At 39.0% G+C, this 18675-nt stretch overlaps 1 protein-coding gene across 1 annotated transcript in view; it reads left to right on the top strand.

Moving 5' to 3' along the window:
• The window catches only part of Lmbrd1 (LMBR1 domain containing 1), an 85827-nt gene extending 70757 nt beyond the window's left edge, over positions 1–15070 (top strand). The window contains exons 15-16 of the mRNA XM_027392822.2: positions 13398–13489; positions 14058–15070. Of these exons, the coding sequence (XP_027248623.1) occupies positions 13398–13489; positions 14058–14174 (209 nt within the window). The 3' untranslated portion in view covers positions 14175–15070. The remainder of the gene's footprint in view (positions 1–13397; positions 13490–14057) is intronic.
• The last annotated feature ends 3605 nt before the right edge of the window (positions 15071–18675 follow it).

Here is an 18675-nt window from a genome sequence, read left to right as displayed (position 1 = left end):
ACTGAAGGGAATGGATGATAATGGAATGAAGACATTGTCCAAACGAGAGCAGATAAAGTAGATAAATTGAGGAATGAAAAGCAGGAAAATGTTTCATGATGGTCATAAAACCAGCTGAGTAAGAGAAAGATGAAATAAGGAAGATGTTTCCCTAAGTCATTTCTGAAATTCACAGTTGAGATGGGAAGAGACATAGATTAAAAGCTAGAAATGGCATGCATGCAGAATGAAGGATTTTGTTTGTCTCGATTACAAGAGGCTTGAGGAGTTAATAGGATAGAATTAGTAGGAAAGAAGAGGTTGAAGACAAATGTTGGAAAGGATGAATGATGGTCACGTACCACCCAGTTCTGGAGGATATGACACTAGACATTCAAGACAGAACGCTTCAGAAAGAATGTGGGCTACCACCTTTTCTAGATTACAAAGCTGGATAAGTTCCTACTATGCGGGTTAGCAGGAAGTACCACTAATACCTGATTATCTCAATTCTCCATAAAGTGTAAGTTCAAACCATCCACCAGGATTTACTGGACCATGAAGTAAACAATGGAAGAAAGTGGCAGTAATTTCTGATAGTTCATAAAAGGGACCAGAAGAGCTTGTCTGAAAATAAGCTAATGATAGAGATAAGCATGTATAGGGAAAGAGAAGAAATTACCAATCTGTGCTTTTCTTGATTCATTCAACAGAATTGATATGATTGACTTCAATCAGTAATAAGGTTGTTTGGGGAGCATGTGACCTTGAGGGTTGAATTTATGATGGATATCGAGGTGCAAGGTCAGGGTTGGAGAATAACTATGTTCCCAAATGTTAACATTAGGAATCTCATCACACAAAATCTTATTCTGTCATCACATTCAATTATGTGAAGCTTTCTTGAAGTAAATTTATTGTCTTATTTGGACGTTAGAGCAGCTGAACATGTCATCTTCTCTGTAAAGCAGACCTCATTTCTGTTTGATGTATTTGCACATAACAGAGTAGAGCCTTAAAAGAAATAAAATACTCTGTGGGGTCATACACTCGAATTCTAAAATATAAATTGATATGCCATCCCAACTAGATACATTATTTAATAGCCAAGGAGACAAATTTAAAGCTAAAGAAAACACAATAATATGTATAGGATATATGAAATGGGAAATACTTGCATGGCTAATACTAATGTTAGAAGCAGTCAGTAGAGGAGTTGTGCATTGATATCTTACTGTAGAAAAAGTTGATCACTAAGTTTGGTAGTGAATGAGCCTAGCATCCGGGGTCATTAAAAAATCCAGGGTGCATAGATTCAATCTGTTTGCCATGGTCATTTTCTCTGCCAGCAGATCCAAGGTGACCTGAGACCCTGAAACCATTTATCTAAGCTATTACATAGGTTAGGGTTAGGGAATTTATCCCCACTCATACATTTTTTGCATGGAAATCATAAAAATGGGAAGAAAGCCATAAAGAGCCACACACATTATAAACAGTTCTGAAAGTATAAACCATAATATTATGAAGAAAACATCTACAAATGCCACCTGAACCATGGCCTCCTCCTGGGAGTAGATACAGACTGGATTCTGAGAGAGAAGGCCTGAAGAGCTGGGCAGACAGGGTGAGCCTTCAGCTTTAATCTGAGGAACCAGATTCCAGGTCTTGTTTTCACCTCTACATTTAATGTTTTTCTCTTTCATTTAAGAGAGAGGAAATCTAACAGTATTACATCATTTGTCCTTTAAATTTTAAAAACAACATTTTGTTACTGTTTTCTAAATAAAATGGACTGCACATTCCAGGCAATAATGTCATGGAAATCATAGACATTATAAAGAGACTGACAGAAACAGACAGACTAGACTTAGGTCACTAGAGAAGACACAGGTTGGAAAATAGAGGAAACAGAAGACTAGCATTTTAGTACCCAAGAAAATGCGGTGTCAAAGATGCTTGAAGCAGAGTTCTTAGTGATTAGAAATCCTTGAGTTTTGGAGAATGCAGTTTTCATAGAATATACTAAACTACAGTACTAGATAGAAAGAAAGAAATTGTAAAATGAAGGAAATTCCCTATCTTAATGTAGTTTTGAAGTACTCTTAATAATTGTATGTAAATCTAATTTTTAATGCAGACTCATACTAAAAGACACTTACAAACTTGCTTTTAACCAATTCTTATGGAGTCTTTTTGCAAAAATGAATATATTCTTAATTCTCTATGTGTGTGTGTGTGTGTGTTAGTCTAAGCTGTCAACTTAGACTAACCAGAGAAGAGTGTTAATGAGAGGTTGCAGGAAAATGAGTATAGAGAAAGACCTGCACAGACTTAATGTTGGAATTATCAGGACAGAATAGAGTGGCTAACAGGAGGGAAAGAAGAAAATAAGCTCAAAATACCAGCAGGCAACAAGCTAAAAGTGAGTAAATAAATCCCTAGCAGATTTATAAATGGCCCGAATAAAATATTTAGAGATAAATATAACACGAGTGACTGAAATTAAACCCAGTCTAGAAATCTTAAGATGAAAGCAACATGAGGAAGTTGTGAGGAAGAAGAAAATGGTGGCCATCCCTCAGAGGAACTGGACAAAATCTACAGCAGGCGATTAAAGTCAGCATCACTGAGGAGCCAATGTGCTTTGTGCACCTCAAGAGATGACAGCCTGATAACACTGGATAATTTGAATCAATGGATTAATATCAGACAAAGCCAGACTGAAGCGAAAACTACAGTAATTAGCCTGGGTGCTTCAAAATGCCAATGACATAAAAGGCAACAGGAGAAATTGTTACATCTTTAAGAACATAAAAGAGACATGCTCAAATGTGGTACGTGGTCCTGAATTGGACCCCATAGTGGAGATGGAAGTCCTAAAGGTGACTACTGAGATAAGGGACAGATGGGAAATACACAAAATAAAACATGTCCTATCAATGGTAAATTTCTAGACTTTGGTACCTGTACCTGTACTATAGTTACATAGACAATACCCTGCTTTAGAAACGTTGAAATGTCGCCAGGTGTAGTAGAGCATGCTCTTAATCCCAGCACTCGGGAGGCGGAGGCAGATGGGTCCCTGTGAGTTTGAGACCAGCCTGGTCTACACAGAGAGTTTCAGGACAGTCAAACCTACATAGTGAGACCCTGTTTCAGAAAAACGGAAACAAATTAATCAATAACAGCAAAATGCTGAAATATTAGGCAAGGACACCTTATGTTTCCTGTTAAGGAAAACAAGAAGAGCCAGTCTGTATCCTCCAGGGCTGCTTTTTAAAAAAAATGTGCCAAGGGTTAGGCCAAGATTGGAAACTGCAAAAGTTGGCATTTCTGAGTATCATTTTGGGTTTAATTATATACTGTTTTTTTCATTTGATTTCACATTATTTATATGTCTTGTTGTTGAAATGTGTACCTTTTATCTTTCTTTAAGTTTAAGTGGAATACACAGTAGTTTAACACAATGTGTTTTACGTTATAAAATAGTAGATTTAATATGAGCATACATGTTGGTGAGTAAAATCCTGCCTAAAGATGCCCTGAGAAATTTCAAATAAAAGGATCAACTCCTTGTGAAAATAAGTTAAATCTTTTTCATTTGCTCTTAATTTTGAATCTTTAGTGAAATATTTTGTCTTAATAGTTCTTTATCATTTCTGGCATACATATTTTAAGTTTTTGAGAATTTCGTAAGAGCACTCTATATTATGTCTACTCCTCCCTTTTTTCCTTCCAACTCCTTTTGTGTCTCCCACACTGCCTCTCAAATTCATTTCTTCTGTGGTAATTGTTACATCTATATGTATAGATGCACATACATACACATAAACATATGTAGATGTATAATCCACTAAGTTCACTTGGATAACCTATCGGGACACTCATCCCTGGAGAAGACGATTCTCCCCCTCTCAACAGCCACTGATTGCTCATGGCTTTTCATCTAGGGGTGAAACTTCCCGCATCCAGGCTGTCATATCAGTGCAAGTTGTCGTTGTGCAGGTCTGATTTAGACAACCGTATTGTTGAGATTTCATACATGCGGCTTACCTGTCATGTCTGTAAGACCCTGTCTAGCACCAGGTGTCCTGGCTATCTGGCATTTAATCTTTGTGCCTCTTCCTCCACAGTTTTCCCTCAAGAGTAAGTAAAGGTTGCATTATAGATGTTTCTGTTGGGGCTAGCTACTCCATGGTTACTTATTCTCTGAATTTTCACAAGTTGAGGGATGAGAGCTAGCTACACTCACATGCCAGTGTAAGGATATGTATTTAGAATACAGTTGGAAATTATACTGGCTTAGGAAAAGTGGTAGTAGTAGGTTTTCCTTTGATGTCTGTGACCTCTCTAGCCATAGGTAGTTATGTTTACAGTACCAGGGATGAATTTCCTCCTACTGAGCAGACCTTAAGTCCAATTAGGCAGGTGTGGTTTATTCATAAGATAAAGGTACCACTATTGTAACTTAAGTATATATTGCCAGTCCAGTCATTGTTTATAAGGACTGTTGCTTGCTTTTTCCCCTTAACAGCCTGCATAGTACTTTCTGATACCACAAGAACTAGTCCTCTAGTAAGAGGCTTCCAGGTCAGTTCTAGCTCGATTTTCCAAATCCTGTGTCCAAAGTATTATCTTCAGCAAGAGGGTCTTGCATGCAAGCTCAGGGAAGTTTCCCATGCCTTGCACTGGAATTTTTATTAGTCTATGGCTCTTGGTGAGATTATGCCCCATGTGACATTCCTCCATTTAAACTGCAATTCTGTCTGTCTACCTGTCTAACTACACACACACACACACACACACACACACACACACACACACACACACATACACACACCATGTGCGCATACACATACACATGTAATACATGTATTTTTATGTAAGCTTCTAATTTAACAGTCTTCTCTGTGGTCTTTTCAAACATCCTTGCCATTAAACATATCTTTCCTTCTTCCAACTCCCTCTGTCTACCATGAAGTGACCTTTGTCTTATTTATAGACATATTCATGGTAGAAAATGAGTCATTCTTAGACTCAGATTGCAGGCATTGCACCTTTTGAGGATGTAGTCAGAAATTTCAGTCTACACAGAACATATTTAAAACTTCAGAGATTAAACCTCTTCTCTACATAGTACTTGAAAACACTGACGACCTTTATTTTTTAAATAACTCATAGATTTAAATGCAGACATGGTGTTTCATATTTGTTAATAACGATCCAATTTTTAATACTTTACAAATTACCTATTTTTTATGATAAAAGCATTTTTATATTTTATAATGTGAAGCTTTTGTTTTGGAAGCTGTGGGTAGTAACAGGTGGGATTTTTGTTTGTTTTCTCTTTTCCTTTATTATGTGTGTGGATGTATGTCTTTGTACCACTTATGTGCCTGGTGCCTGCAGAGGTCAGAAGAGGGCATTGGGTTGCCTAGAAGTGGCATTGCAGATGTTTTGGTCTACTACATAGGTGCTGGGAATTGAACCCCGATCCTCTGCAAGGGAAGCCAGTGCTCTTACTGCCAAGCCATCTCTCTAGCTACCTGAGGATTTGTTTTCTAATCAAAGTAGTTCATATGACAGTGTCAATAATTTAGAGTGCAATACTACTTCCATATACCATGTTAAAGAATTCTTGAGACAACAAATCATGTTTATCTACTTATTCTAAGAGATATTCATTCCCACCTGAAACAACTGAAATAGCTTGTTTGTACAGTAGGACTTAGTTCAAGCCTTATTTGTACCCCCAGTCTAGTACTATTTGGTCTTAAGCTCACAGCAATGCTACTAGTTTTCCAGCTTGAAAGACCTTGAATGAAATGAAATGACCCAGCTTACCCCAACCTCTAAACCTTCTTTCTTTTCCCAGTTTTCATCTTCTTTTATTGCAGTCAGTCTAATAAACTGAGCATCGCTAAACAATTTAGTGTTGCTTGGAAATCGACTGTTAACAATGTAAAAAGCTAAACATGCTAAGTAATTTAAGGGGCAAAATTAAGAATTTAGAGTCTCAAGTCTCTATTCTTATTTTGTAATTGGCTGTTAGCCTATGGACGTGCTCATCCTCAGCCCCAGAGAGCTTCATCCTCAAGCCCAGAGCTAAGCCCCTTCCCACCTTTCTTCCACTTACCTGTTCCTGCTCCTGCGTTGGCAGAGTGGTCTTATTCCTCTTCTTTCCTATAACGAGTTTCCAAGTCCCACCAACATTAGCTAAGACACATTCCAACAACAAACACAACTGCAGCTAACACTCAAACAGCAGGACATGATATGCAGCGCACTGTGGCTTTACATGCCTTCGCACAGAACAGTGAGAGCACTGAAACAGCAGGACATGAGATGCAGCGTTGTGGCTTTACATAGAAAGCAAGCACCAGCTATGGTAGGTGGAAGAGGAAAGGTGAGCTTAAATAATCTTACTTGTCAATACTTGTACACATGAGCAAAGTATAAAATACTAGTTTTATCTCCATCAAGAGTTGAATATTTACCTTGTGCTTCTTAAGCTAAATACCTCCAGTGACTTATAATTAAAGGAAAAGGAAACACCAGAGAACATTTTTAAGGGTAAAATCAGTGAAATATCTGCCAGGTAGGAAGCTATTTTAGGGAAGATTGATTGCTCCTTTGCATTTATTGAAAAGTGGACAGCTGAGAAAGATGTACTGAAGGCTGTTACTAAATTCCTTTTACTATCTTTTCCCCAAACATTAAATACTTAGGCATTCTTGAATAATGTTTCTGGGAATTTTATTTTGAAATCTCAGCTCGTAAGCAATACTACTCAAGCAGATTTATTGTCCTATAGGTTTGTGTGATTTAAAAAATTAAAAAAAAAAAAAAAACTTCTCAGACTTACAGGGCTTCATATGGTCAGTAGATTTCTCTAGAACCTAAAACCTAAATCTTTGGCAGAAATGCCATAAGGTGATGCTTTGTTATGGCAGGATTCAGTGATATCTCTCGTGCTCTGTGCCCAGGGTAGTCCACCAATATAATGTGAAATGGAAATGGTGGAGACTCCTCCTGTCCTGATTTAAGGGTAGGTTTGAACGTGAACTATCAGCTTAACCCCTCCTGCCCCATATTAAGTGGAGACAACACATTCTAGCTTCTTGAACTTCTGTAACAAGATGATCCTCTTCAGGAAATTAGAAGTCACCCAGTCCGTTGGACTCAAGGAAATGAGGCATTGTTTTTGTTGTTGTTACTTTTCAAAGGACATATAGTCCTTTTGTCCAATAATCTACACATGTAAGAGGTGGTGATTAGAATATTTTTAAAAAGTCAGGTTTAGTCTGTAAGGTGAAAATCAGTCAACCTCAGTAGAATCGTGATAATTTACTTGAAGGATACAACATTAAATAGTGTGTGTGTTGCATCTTAAGGTAACAAACATCATTTCATCTTCAGCTGTGCTGAGAACCTCAGTGCTAAGTGTTTTGCTTTTGAGTATCCCTCATGAGCACTTAGTTCTGGTTATTTAGCATTCCTGTGCCTTTTTATTTAACAGATACATGGTGTTATGGGTCAGTGTTGTCAGTGCTGGGGTCTCATAGTGAACATCAGTATTCTTGTCCCTGCCCAGCTTCTATTAAGTAAAATGAAGGCACAGGTATATAAGTAAATAGGGTATGAGAACCACAGAGACCAGGACTGGGCCTCAGGAGGGATGGGTCAGATGTTAGGTATGATGGGAAGGAATTGTTACTGATAAGATGACGTTTGAAAACACCTTGAGATGAGGAATAGGCAAAGATAGCTGGAGGAGAGCATTCTAGAGATAGGAACAGCCAACGGGGAGTTTCAAGGTCTTCAACTTTTATATTCAGAGGGAAATATGTGGACGACGGTGAACAGAATGGTATAATGTGACTTCCATTCGTAAGGCATCACTCTAGCGGCTGTGTTTCAGATAGTTCAGAACCTGGTGTACTTTCTGCAAAGGGCCAGGTAATGGTGATCTTTTAGGTTTTGAGGAACACATTCTGCTCTCACCATTCAGCTTTGCCTTTGTGTCATCAGAACAACTCAGGCATAAAGATGTCTAGTTGTGTTCCCTAAATACAGCAGCAGGTGGAGACCCTGACTGCCTGTATGCTGTAGTCTGACCCGTATACTGGCCTCTGTGTAGACTAATGAACCAAGGACAAAGGTGAGTTGATGGGTTATTTGCACTCGTCCAAGGAAGCATTTATGATCCTGGTGACAGTGTCAACAATTGGTCAGAATGTAGACATATTTTAAGTGTAGAGACAATGGGATTTTCTGAGGGGTCTAGATGATGGAGGATGAGAAAGTAACCAGAAGTGACATGCATATATTGAAATTTGGTTTCTTTGTTGCTGGTTTGGTGGTAGGGGTGGAGGGTGGCTTTAAATTTTTGTTTTGTTTTGAGATGGGTTCTTACCACATAGCCTAGGCTGACTTTAAATTCTCTATGTGGCCCAGCCTGGCCTCAAACTCAAAGTCATCCTGTTTCAGCCTCTCTTGAGTGTTAATTAGAACATATTTGATGAAAGTTTTGCATTATTTTTGATAGTATGCAAAATTTTCTATTTTAACAACCTATTTGCACTTACTAAAGTTATTACTGAGCCTGGTCGACTTGTAGTTTAGGAGTCTTCCTTTATAGATAATTAATAGTGTGACTTATTATTATATAATATAATGCAGTCTCGTTATTGTAACTTATTATATAACTTACTAGCTTCTCGAAGCCGCCGCAGTTGTGTATTCCACAGTTACTCATTAGGTTTTCCTTTTGACCAGAAGTACTTGTGTGGTTTTCTTATGATATGTATGTTAGAATATTGCCTTAGAGATAAGAAAGAAAGCAAAAGAAAGCAATTCGCCTGTTTGCTACCTGCAAGCAGCTCTAATAAAACCCTATGTTCATGTGAATGTAATATGCCAAGTTTTATATGGCCAACTGGTGATGCAAATGAAATTGGTAGCATTCTTTCTTGAAGGATACATATATTTTGGCACCTTGTAAATGTTATAAACAACCTCTTCGCCCTCCACCCCTTTATTGAGATGGTTCCAAGTAGTGTAGACTGTCTTCACACTCTGTATGTAACAGACCCTCCTCCCTCCATTCCCCAGTGCTAGGATTACAGGTGTCACCATAATGCTTAGCTTAAACCTTGTTAAATATAATCAGCTCTCAACATAAATTATATTCTAAAAATTATATTCTTAAAAATGATCACTATATAAAATTTAACTCTTCAGTATAGAACATCTGACATATTCTAGCTTTATTAGCCTGGTATGATTCCTATGTTCTTAAAATGTAATAAAACTATTTCCTTCAGACTTTCCATCATGTTTACCATTCATCATTATTTTGCCCCTTTACCTAGTTCTTCCAGTGAGATTTAACAAAGCGTTGATGGCATTTGTTCAACTTTAAGTTAATTAGTACAACTTTGCTTTTTTGCATATTTTCTTTTTTTTTTTTCCTGCCTTCTTGCTTATCTGGTCTTATATTGTTTCGCAAGTCATTTTAGATGCATGTATTTCCCATGTACTATAAAGGAACCTGAAGATAGAATAGTGGTTTAACGGAGATTTCCTAAAAAGCCCTCCACTCAACCCTGCTCAGCGTCCCCATAGCTACACTCTACATGGGTGCTCCTCTCCTACCTTAGTGGTCCTCCCATTCTCTCCTGCTCCAGGCTATACTTCACATGGGTATTCTCTTGTTTAAACCATTACAAGTAATTATATTTTAATAGTAATATTATTTGGTAAATAGTTACAGATTCTAAATATTTATGCTAGTTTTGGGTGATGGTTTAATATGATGGCTTAATTATGATTATATTTGCTCTTCTAACTCATCAACCCTGGAAATGCTCTTAGCTGTGCAGTATCTTGACACTGCTTATTAAAAGTTCACTTATATAAAAAGTATTATTATTGGAGTTTAATCAGAGGTATTTTAGTGGAAGTCAACAAACATTAGAAATGACTTAGCTGGTGGTCTAAAAAGAAACAAATGTGTAATATTCAAATTATCAGGTTAAATAAAGCTCTGTTTGACACACACTGGTCTAGGTGCATTTGTTCTTAGTTTTTCTCTGATGATGTGTGAGAGAAAGCAATGGAGAAAGGTAGCATATATGGGATGTAAAAGTCTTCCCATTTTACTCATGTGCCCATGGTACCCTTTCTCAACTCTTAACATACTCTCTCATCAGAAAGAAAAATACATTTCAAGTTTTCATGCTAAACATTTAGCCTGTGGTGTAATTAGAACTTTATGTGCCATGTTATGCCATATTCCATGACAACAGTCACAGTCTGCTGTGGGCTTCTGATTTTAAAACCCAAGCCCTCAATGGTCATCCAGCAACTCAGTCTCACTCTCTCCCCTTCCCGTGTCCGTGTCCGTGTCCGTGTCCGTGTCCGTGTCCGTGTCCGTGTCCGTGTCCGTGTCCGTGTCCGTGTCCGTGTCCGTGTGTGTGTGTGTGTGTGTGTGTGTGTGTGTGTGTGGACAACCTCAGTGTTGGCCTTCACCTTCCACCTTGTTTGAGATTTGAGTCTGGGTCTCTTATTCACAATCGTGTGACTCAGGCAACCTGACCTAAGAGTGTCACAGGATTCTCATATTGCTACCTCCCATCTGACCCTAGAGTGCTGAAGTTACAAGTACATGCTATTGTGCCCTACTTTATGCGGCTCCAAACTCAGGTCCTCACACTTGAACACATGTGCTTTAGCCACTCACACATCTCCATCCTTAAATTGATTTTGAGGGTTAAAGAAAGTTAAATTGTTTTCCTGTCATTTCCTCAGAAAACTTAGAGAGCCAGAGATGTGCTAGATGTGTGTGATTCAGGTGAGCAGTGATGGCAGATGGTGAAAGGGATCCCCTTCCCTTTGTTCAATGGGGAGTCATCCCTTGGGATGAAATCTGAGCAAGAAGCTAACCTACAAGCATTATTCTCAGAGTACATGCCACTCCGTGTAAATAAACTAAATATAGCAGGCATATAAAGATAACAAATGCTATTGCATGATTGTGGATGGATTTTTAGGGAACTTTGTTTTTTAGCAACGAAGCCAACGACTGATGATGTTTTTACCTTAATTTTAGAAAGCTTGCACCAAAGGCACACCTTTAAAAATCGAGAGCACATAAACAATGTGGTTGGGAAAATACTTAAGATACAGTTTTGATGGTGGGCCAAGTAATCTAGTCTAAGCCAGTTTCAAATGTCACTGAGTGGATTATTAGGCCTCTGGGGAAGAATGATTTGATTTCACTTGCACTTGCTTCTGCCGGCTCAGCTGCTGTCCTATAATCCTTCTTCTGGCCCTGAGATTTCTAATTCAGTCCAGTTTTAACTCCCTAAGTGTCCTTTAGTGTGGAAATGAATAGAACTTCAGCTTCTTCGTTTAGTCTGCCCTTCGTGTTGAGACTTTTGAGTGACAATTTCCAGATAGTTTTATACTTGTACATAAGGCTCATGTCATGTAATCCTTAGCCAGAGAAGATACTGTCCTTGTTCTTAAGCCAGAGAAGATACTGTTCTTGTTCTTAAACAGTTTTATGTTAGTTAAGTTTCTTGTTATAATGACAAAGGCTGTGTGTGGAGAGAAGGATCTACTTGGGCTTAGGTTTAAGAAGAGTTGCCGTCCATCATGGTGGAGAAGTATGGTGGCTGGTCACATTTTGTCTGCAGTCAGGAAGCAGAGGTAAATGCTGTTCTCAGCTTGCCCTCAACTGCTTTCCTACTGTAGTCTGGGACCAGCCCTGGGATGGTGATGCCCACATTCAGTTAGCCGGCTCCATCCTTCTCTCTGGAAACAACCTCACAGATGCATCTAGAGATTGCTCCTGAAGATTCTAAATTCAGTCTAGCTGACTATAAAGAGTAATCATTACAGTTTTAAATAAATTTTCCTAAGTTCTACCTTAGAGCTCATTTCATTTATAAATATTCAACTTGACTAATTTAAAGGGATTTTGTACTTTGCAGCAGTATTTCTTGTTGCCGAAGTGTTCACCTTTGAATTTTGCTTAGCCTGTTCTGTTTCAGCTCTCCATAGAGGAAAGCAGATGCAGAGGGTTGTGTGCCTGCTGCCTGCATAGTTCCCTACTCAAAGATGGGTAGTGGGTAATTCAGAAATACAGCTTGAGATACAGTGGAAAGGGTCAGAGTAAATGAGATTTAGATTATTTAAATATTTGCATAACATATCTCTAGGACAGGCCCTGTGTTCTTGTAAAATATAACCTAATTTCCACTTTTTCAGAGAACTGTGTGTCAGCCATAAAATTTAGAAAATTTAGAAAAGTAAATAATAATAAACTAGACAACAAAACTCCCTGCTTAATTTTGTTTCAAGAAAAGAGTGTCTCTTAGCATTATTAAAGCTGAGAAGAGGCTCATAAAATACAAATTAAAGGTATACTTTCTTAATCAGCAGTAGGGTATGATGATAACTCCTAATTGCATATAGGATGTTTGGCCCTTGCCCGTTTCAGATATAAGTATGTAGAAGTCATACTTTCTTTCTTAATAGATGGAAAAAAAAGTTGCTTTGTAAGTCTGTTTTGTGCTGGAGAATAAAGGCCCCCTGAAGTGAGGAAGGTTTTTAGGCCCAGTGAGCAGCAGCAAACACAGTGTCTCACACAGTTGGGTCCTGCTGTGCTGCCATGCTTTTCTGAGTAGCTTGAAATATTTCCTCAGACTTTACTTCCGACATATGCATTTGTGCCTTGTAACTTCATGGGAATAATGGACATAATGCATTTAGATAATATGAGTGTAAAATCCACCACAGCTATCAAGTAACCCATCTGCTTTCTCTTTGAGTTACAGTTTATTTGAAGGAGAAATAGATATGAATTGTTTTTTATTGAAGCTATAAGTCTGTCTAAATTCCAACACGAGCCATCTCTGTAAACAGTGATAATGGGATTTCTTTAGAAGAACCAACCACTTTTTCAGGAGAGTGCTCTGAGGGGGAGGGGGACGCAGTAAAATCTCTCAACTGTGAACTGTCCTGAGAATCTGTTTCTTTAAAAAGTGTAACATCTGCTAACCATCTGAGTCCTCTTTCATTGTTTCCCCTAATGGGAGAGCCTTTTCTTGTTTTATATGCCTGGCACTCCAAGTTGTGCTTATTTCTCTATTTCAAATAAATTGAACTGGTTGATAAAACTTTTAATTTTAGGATCAAAACTATAATATTGAAGTTCATTTTTTGTGTGTCATAATAGTTGACAGTTTAACACTGGCTGTGATTGAGAGGAGGGACGGAAGAAGACCCCGTCTCTCTCTAACATTCGCTATCTAATGTTAGCCGAGAGTTTTGGCTAACAGATTCAAGGTGAGTCATTGGTTTATGAAAGGATCAACTTTAACGTAGTCGTTTCCTTGCCTTTGTAGATCAATGTACCGTTACCCGCACATACTTATTCCTCCACAAGTTCTGGTTCTTCAGTGCTGCGTACTATTTTGGTAACTGGGCCTTCCTTGGGGTAAGTATAGGTAGTCCAAGCATGACGCCCCCTTGCTTTACATGGTTCTGTTTATATGTATCTCAGTAGTCTGTTTGACTCTATTGAGAGGTTGTGTTTGTTTGTTTGTTTGTTTATTTGGTTTTTTGAGACAGGGTTTTTCTGTGGCTTTCTCAAACTCACAGAGTTCTGCCTGCCTCTTTCTCCCGAGTGCTAGGATTAAAGGCATATGCCACCACCACTCAGCTCATTGATAGGTTTTTAAAGGCGTAATTTATATACATACATACATACATACATACATACATACATACATACATACATACATACATACATACATACATATATATATATGTGAGTGAATGCCACATGTGTGCGGGTAGCCATGAGCCCGGAAGAGAGTCAGATCTCCAGGAGCTGCCATTAATGGGAGGTTGTGATTTGCCGTGTATAGATGCTGCAAACTGAATTCAGGCGCCTGGAAGAACAACTCTTACCTTTGAGCCATCACTCTAATTCCAGCTACTGAGTTTTCAGTGTGTTGCTTAAGTGGTTAGATTTTAGTAACACCACATATTTGAACTTACAGGTATTCTTGATTGGATTAGTTGTATCCTGCTGTAAAGGGAAGAAGTCAGTCATTGAAGGAGTGGATGAAGAGTCGGACATAAGTGATGATGATGAGCCGTCTGCCTACTCCGTGTGAATAGCCTTCTGTCCTAAGGGTTTTATGAAGCTGGCTGAATATCTGTTATGCATTTTCAAAGTTTTAAAGTAACATTAGGATGAACTGTCTAGCTTTCATCAAAAAATGAGAGCATGGCCATTAAAAAGAACTATATTTTTTATGTTTTCTGAAGTAACATTATTGTATCATAGATTAACACTTAAAATTGCTATAATAATGCTATGTAAATACAATTATTTCCAGGTTTGTGAGGGAATGCTTGTGGAAATTTTCTTTTTTGTATAATAGTGTTAAATTTATTAAAATCTTGCAGAATTTACATTCCCTTTGTTGCTTTTAAAAAACGTAAGAAGTCACTTGTCTTGTGCCTTAGGGTCTCTGGAATAATGTGAAATTTTTAAGTGTTTCTCTGATAGGCTGAACAGAGTGCCATAGTATTGCTCGTGGATAAGCCTAACTCTCGAGGCTTGTTTTCAGTTTTGGCCATAAGATTATTAGCGATAACTCAAGTGGAGTTCATGAACAATTGTTAAACTGCTTAAGACCATTGTATTCTAAGATGTGTTACAGGTTTCATTGTTCAGGTCTTAATACATTGGGAGTGTTGCTGCCTCCACAGGAATATGTAGGGCATATCTATTAATGTAGATAGCACTTGTTTTATAGAAGACATTGAAATTTGTATTGTCATAAATGGAAATATCAAGAATAATGAATGCTGAAAATTGAGTTTACTGAGAGTAAGATATATGATATCATACTCAGCTATTTTTTCATTCACTGTTTGGAAACTTATCAAAGAAAATGAAAGATATGTGACATTACAGAATATTCTGAATATGTTCTGGGTGGTAAAAAATAAAATCTAATTTGCTAATGTCATCTAGAATTCATTAAAAAAGTATTTACCATTATGCTTGAAGTAAAATACTTTTATGCTTCTAGAGAAGACTTAAGAGCTAAGCCTTCTGCAACTGAATCTTCCTTCTTTGCTCTCGTTTCCATAGCACTTTGTTCTGATTGAGTCTCTGCTTCCCCTGATGAACTTCTAGAGCCTTCATGTTGACCTTTGCTCCTGTCCCCACCCTTACATTACTCACTAGGTGCCAATCTCTGCTGCTCCTAGTTTACATTTCTGGGTGGACTGTCCCTGGACCTCCATCGCCTTACTTTTCCCCCAAACTCTGAACTTTTGCTGCCAGTAAGCTACATTACTGCTGTTATTGCAGTGGGTTGAACTGAACCCCATTGTTGGCGCACTAAGCCTCCTTTTGTTGGTTGTTATTTTGTTGGTTTGGTTATGGCACATGGCCTGATCCATCAGTCAGGCTGCGTGATTACCCCACCCATCAGACAGCCTTATACACCGGCCTCACCTTGGAGCCCTACTGCTTTTTGCTGCCTAACTTTCCCTCACTGTCTTCTTACTGCCGCCTTCCGTGTGGTGCATTGAATAGCCTCCTTCCAAAATTGAAGTCCTCACCCCAGTTACTTCAACTTGACTATTTAGAGGCCATTAAGAAAGGTAAGTTAGGTAAAATTAGGCAGTTGAATGGATCCCTCAGAGAGACATCAGGGATGTGCAGGAAGAAGCCAAGTAAGGACACAGAAGAAGGCAATCAGCTGTAAGCTAAGGAAAGAGACCTCAAGAGGACCTAGCCCTGCCAGCGCCTTGCTCTTCCAATTCCTGCTTCCATCTCTGTCAGAAAATACAGTTTTATTTTACAAGCCGTTGAGTCTGTGCTGTTTGTCATCCAGCCAAGGCACACTAACACCCTGGTTCTTGAACTTCTTCACTGGGTGTTCTGCCAAGACTTGACTCCTCACAGCCTTTTCTTGACACTCAAAGGAAAACTGGAATTAATCCACTGCTTTGCTCTGAGAAGCTTTCCCTGTTTCTAAATGAAACCTCCCAGGCCTCGTGTGAATGTAAGGCCTTTCTGGTGTTTTTATTTGCTTCCAGACTTCTTTGCCATCCCCACAGAGTTTCTATGAGTGACTCCTCACTGCCATACTCTGGAACTGTTCTTTCTGCTTTCATGCCCAGTCAGCCTTGCCTTTGTCTCCTAAGGGAATTACTTTTCTATCCTTGGGTGTAGTGTTCTGTTCCTCCTCTAAGCCCCTGGAGGAGGTGGGATGCCGTTCATGTGGACCTTGTATGGGGCAGCATTTCGTGACTACCTGCCTCCCTGTCTACCTTCTCCACACTGCAAATCCGTGTACACAGCATCCAGTTCTCTACCTGGGGACCCAGAATAATGCCTTACATGTGGAGAGCACATGCTTGATAGGTGAATTTGCTAATTTGAAGCTGTAAACATGTCTACATTGGTTGAGTTTACATAAACTATATCTAAGTGTCAGCAGGCATATATTCCTTTTTTAGATTTATTTTTACTATTAAGTTTAGAAATATTTATCCTAATTATTCTATATATTTATAGGACTTTTTCAACCAACTTGTTAGCTTACCATTTTATTTGTTTTATTATTTAGACAACAAAATTTAAATACCTATTTTCTTCCTCTTGTCTCCTATGTCTTTAGAAAGCCTATTTTGTGCTAATGCTACTCTGTCTCTCTCCTGGTGTAATGGAATGCATTGGACTTTATGTTTTCATAAAGCTGATTTCTAAGTGTTACTACTTCTGCTAATGAACAATGTATTTCCTTTGAAGCCCTCACAGAAATGCCTAAATTAGAGATTGTCGAGAGCATTGAGTTTCCAAAAGACTAAGGACCCTCATGTTCCATGCAAACTTCAAAGTGATTAATTTATTTAGCCATATAGCAGGGTAATGAGCAACCTAGAGTGGCTTCTAGCCAGCTCAACGCTGCTGTAGCAAAGAAGTAAAAAAAAAAAAAAAATCTTTTTGCATAAGAAAAGAAAACTGGTTAGGAGCTCCAGGGAGGAAAAGGTAATATAAGAATGTTTTCATGAGCCTGCATGATGGCTCAGCAGTTAGATAGCACACAGTTCTTACCACCTGAGTTCTATACCAGCATCCCATGGTGACCCCGAGAGACCGGGCTCCTGAGGCTTGTCCTGACCTCCACATGCCTGCACTCCTCAAACACACATGTTTTCAAGTATACTGCAAAGGTCCTACATGGATGTTATATAGAGTAATGTACTGCTTTAGGAATAACCCAGGGACACAGAACAGCTTGCCTACAGCACCAAAAGTATGTATTGGGCTCAGTCACTGTGTCTTCTTTCTGCCACTGTGACATCCTGGAGCAGAATCCCATTAAAAGAGAGAGATTTATTTTGATTCCCAATTCCAAAGGTTTCAGTCCATGTTCTGCTTGCACAACAACCTTTTGGAAAGACCAGACAGCATAGCGGGGACCACACAGTGGGGAGAACACCTATGGTGTTCAGGTATCAGTGAGGGGGTGGGGGCTGGGATTCCAATATTCTGTTCCAGAGCACACCTCAAGTGAACTGAATTCTTTCCACTAGGTCTCATCTCCTGAAGGTTCCACCATCATTGAATAGTGCTTGCCACAGGCTAGCACGCAAACTTTTGGATGATTCTTAAGATCTGAGCTATAACATCCAGGTAAAATGGCAGTTGATAAGAAATAAAAATACAATATATTTAGTTTTTTAAAGGGAGAGGGAAAAGAGATATTCCCATCAAGGAGTATGCTGGTTAATTCTTTGTCAACTTGACACAAACTAAGATCATCTGGGAAGAAGGGAACTTCAGTTGAGAAAATGCTTCAGATTGGCCTGTAAGCAAATCTATAGGACATTTTCTTGATGAATGATTCATGTGGGATGGCCTGGCCCACTATGGGTGGTGACACCCCCTGGGCAAGTGATCCTGGGTTGTGTAAGAGAGCAGGCTGAGCCTGTGCAAGCATGAAGCAAGCCAGTAAACATCACTCCGTGATTCTGCTTCTGTTCCTGCCTCCAGGTCCCTGCTTCATTTCCTATAGTGACTTCCTTCAGTGATGGAGTGTGGCCATGAAATAAATCACTTTTCCCCCAGCTGCTTTTGGGTCATGGTGTTTATATCAACTGTGGAAATCAAACTAGAAGAGAAAATGACCAAGAGAGTAAAACATTAACTATGACAGACCTCTGTTGTTTTTCTGAAAATTGTGCACGTGTTTTAAATCTTAGACTGGAAGAGCCATTGGGTGCTTATGCAGAAGTGTCAGCAAATAAACCCTTTTGGTGGTTTTGCTCAATGTTTTATCATTGCACAGTAGAAACAAAAGAGAAAAGAATCAAAAGATCCTGCTTCTATAGAAGGAATGTAAGTGCTAATATGTGACAAATTACACTTCACTGTAGCCGGGTCCTAACAGCTCCCTTGGGGGAGGGGGTTGAGAAGGCACAGCAACAAGGGCACAAGACACTGGGAGTCTGGTGAAAGGTAAACAGCAGACTCCTGTATTTAGCAATGGGGAGAACCTTATATACCCTCCCAGCACCCAGGCATTCCAATGTGTTGACGTTGGGTAGTCGCCCCCTCATTGTAGCGGCTCAGTCAGGACCTCTGAC

This window comes from Cricetulus griseus, assembly GCF_003668045.3.
Source record: "Cricetulus griseus strain 17A/GY chromosome 1 unlocalized genomic scaffold, alternate assembly CriGri-PICRH-1.0 chr1_1, whole genome shotgun sequence".
NCBI classification, from domain to species: Eukaryota; Metazoa; Chordata; class Mammalia; order Rodentia; family Cricetidae; genus Cricetulus; species Cricetulus griseus.
The sequence above is the reverse complement of the archived record's forward strand: the minus strand, read 5'-3'. Positions and strand labels throughout refer to the sequence as shown.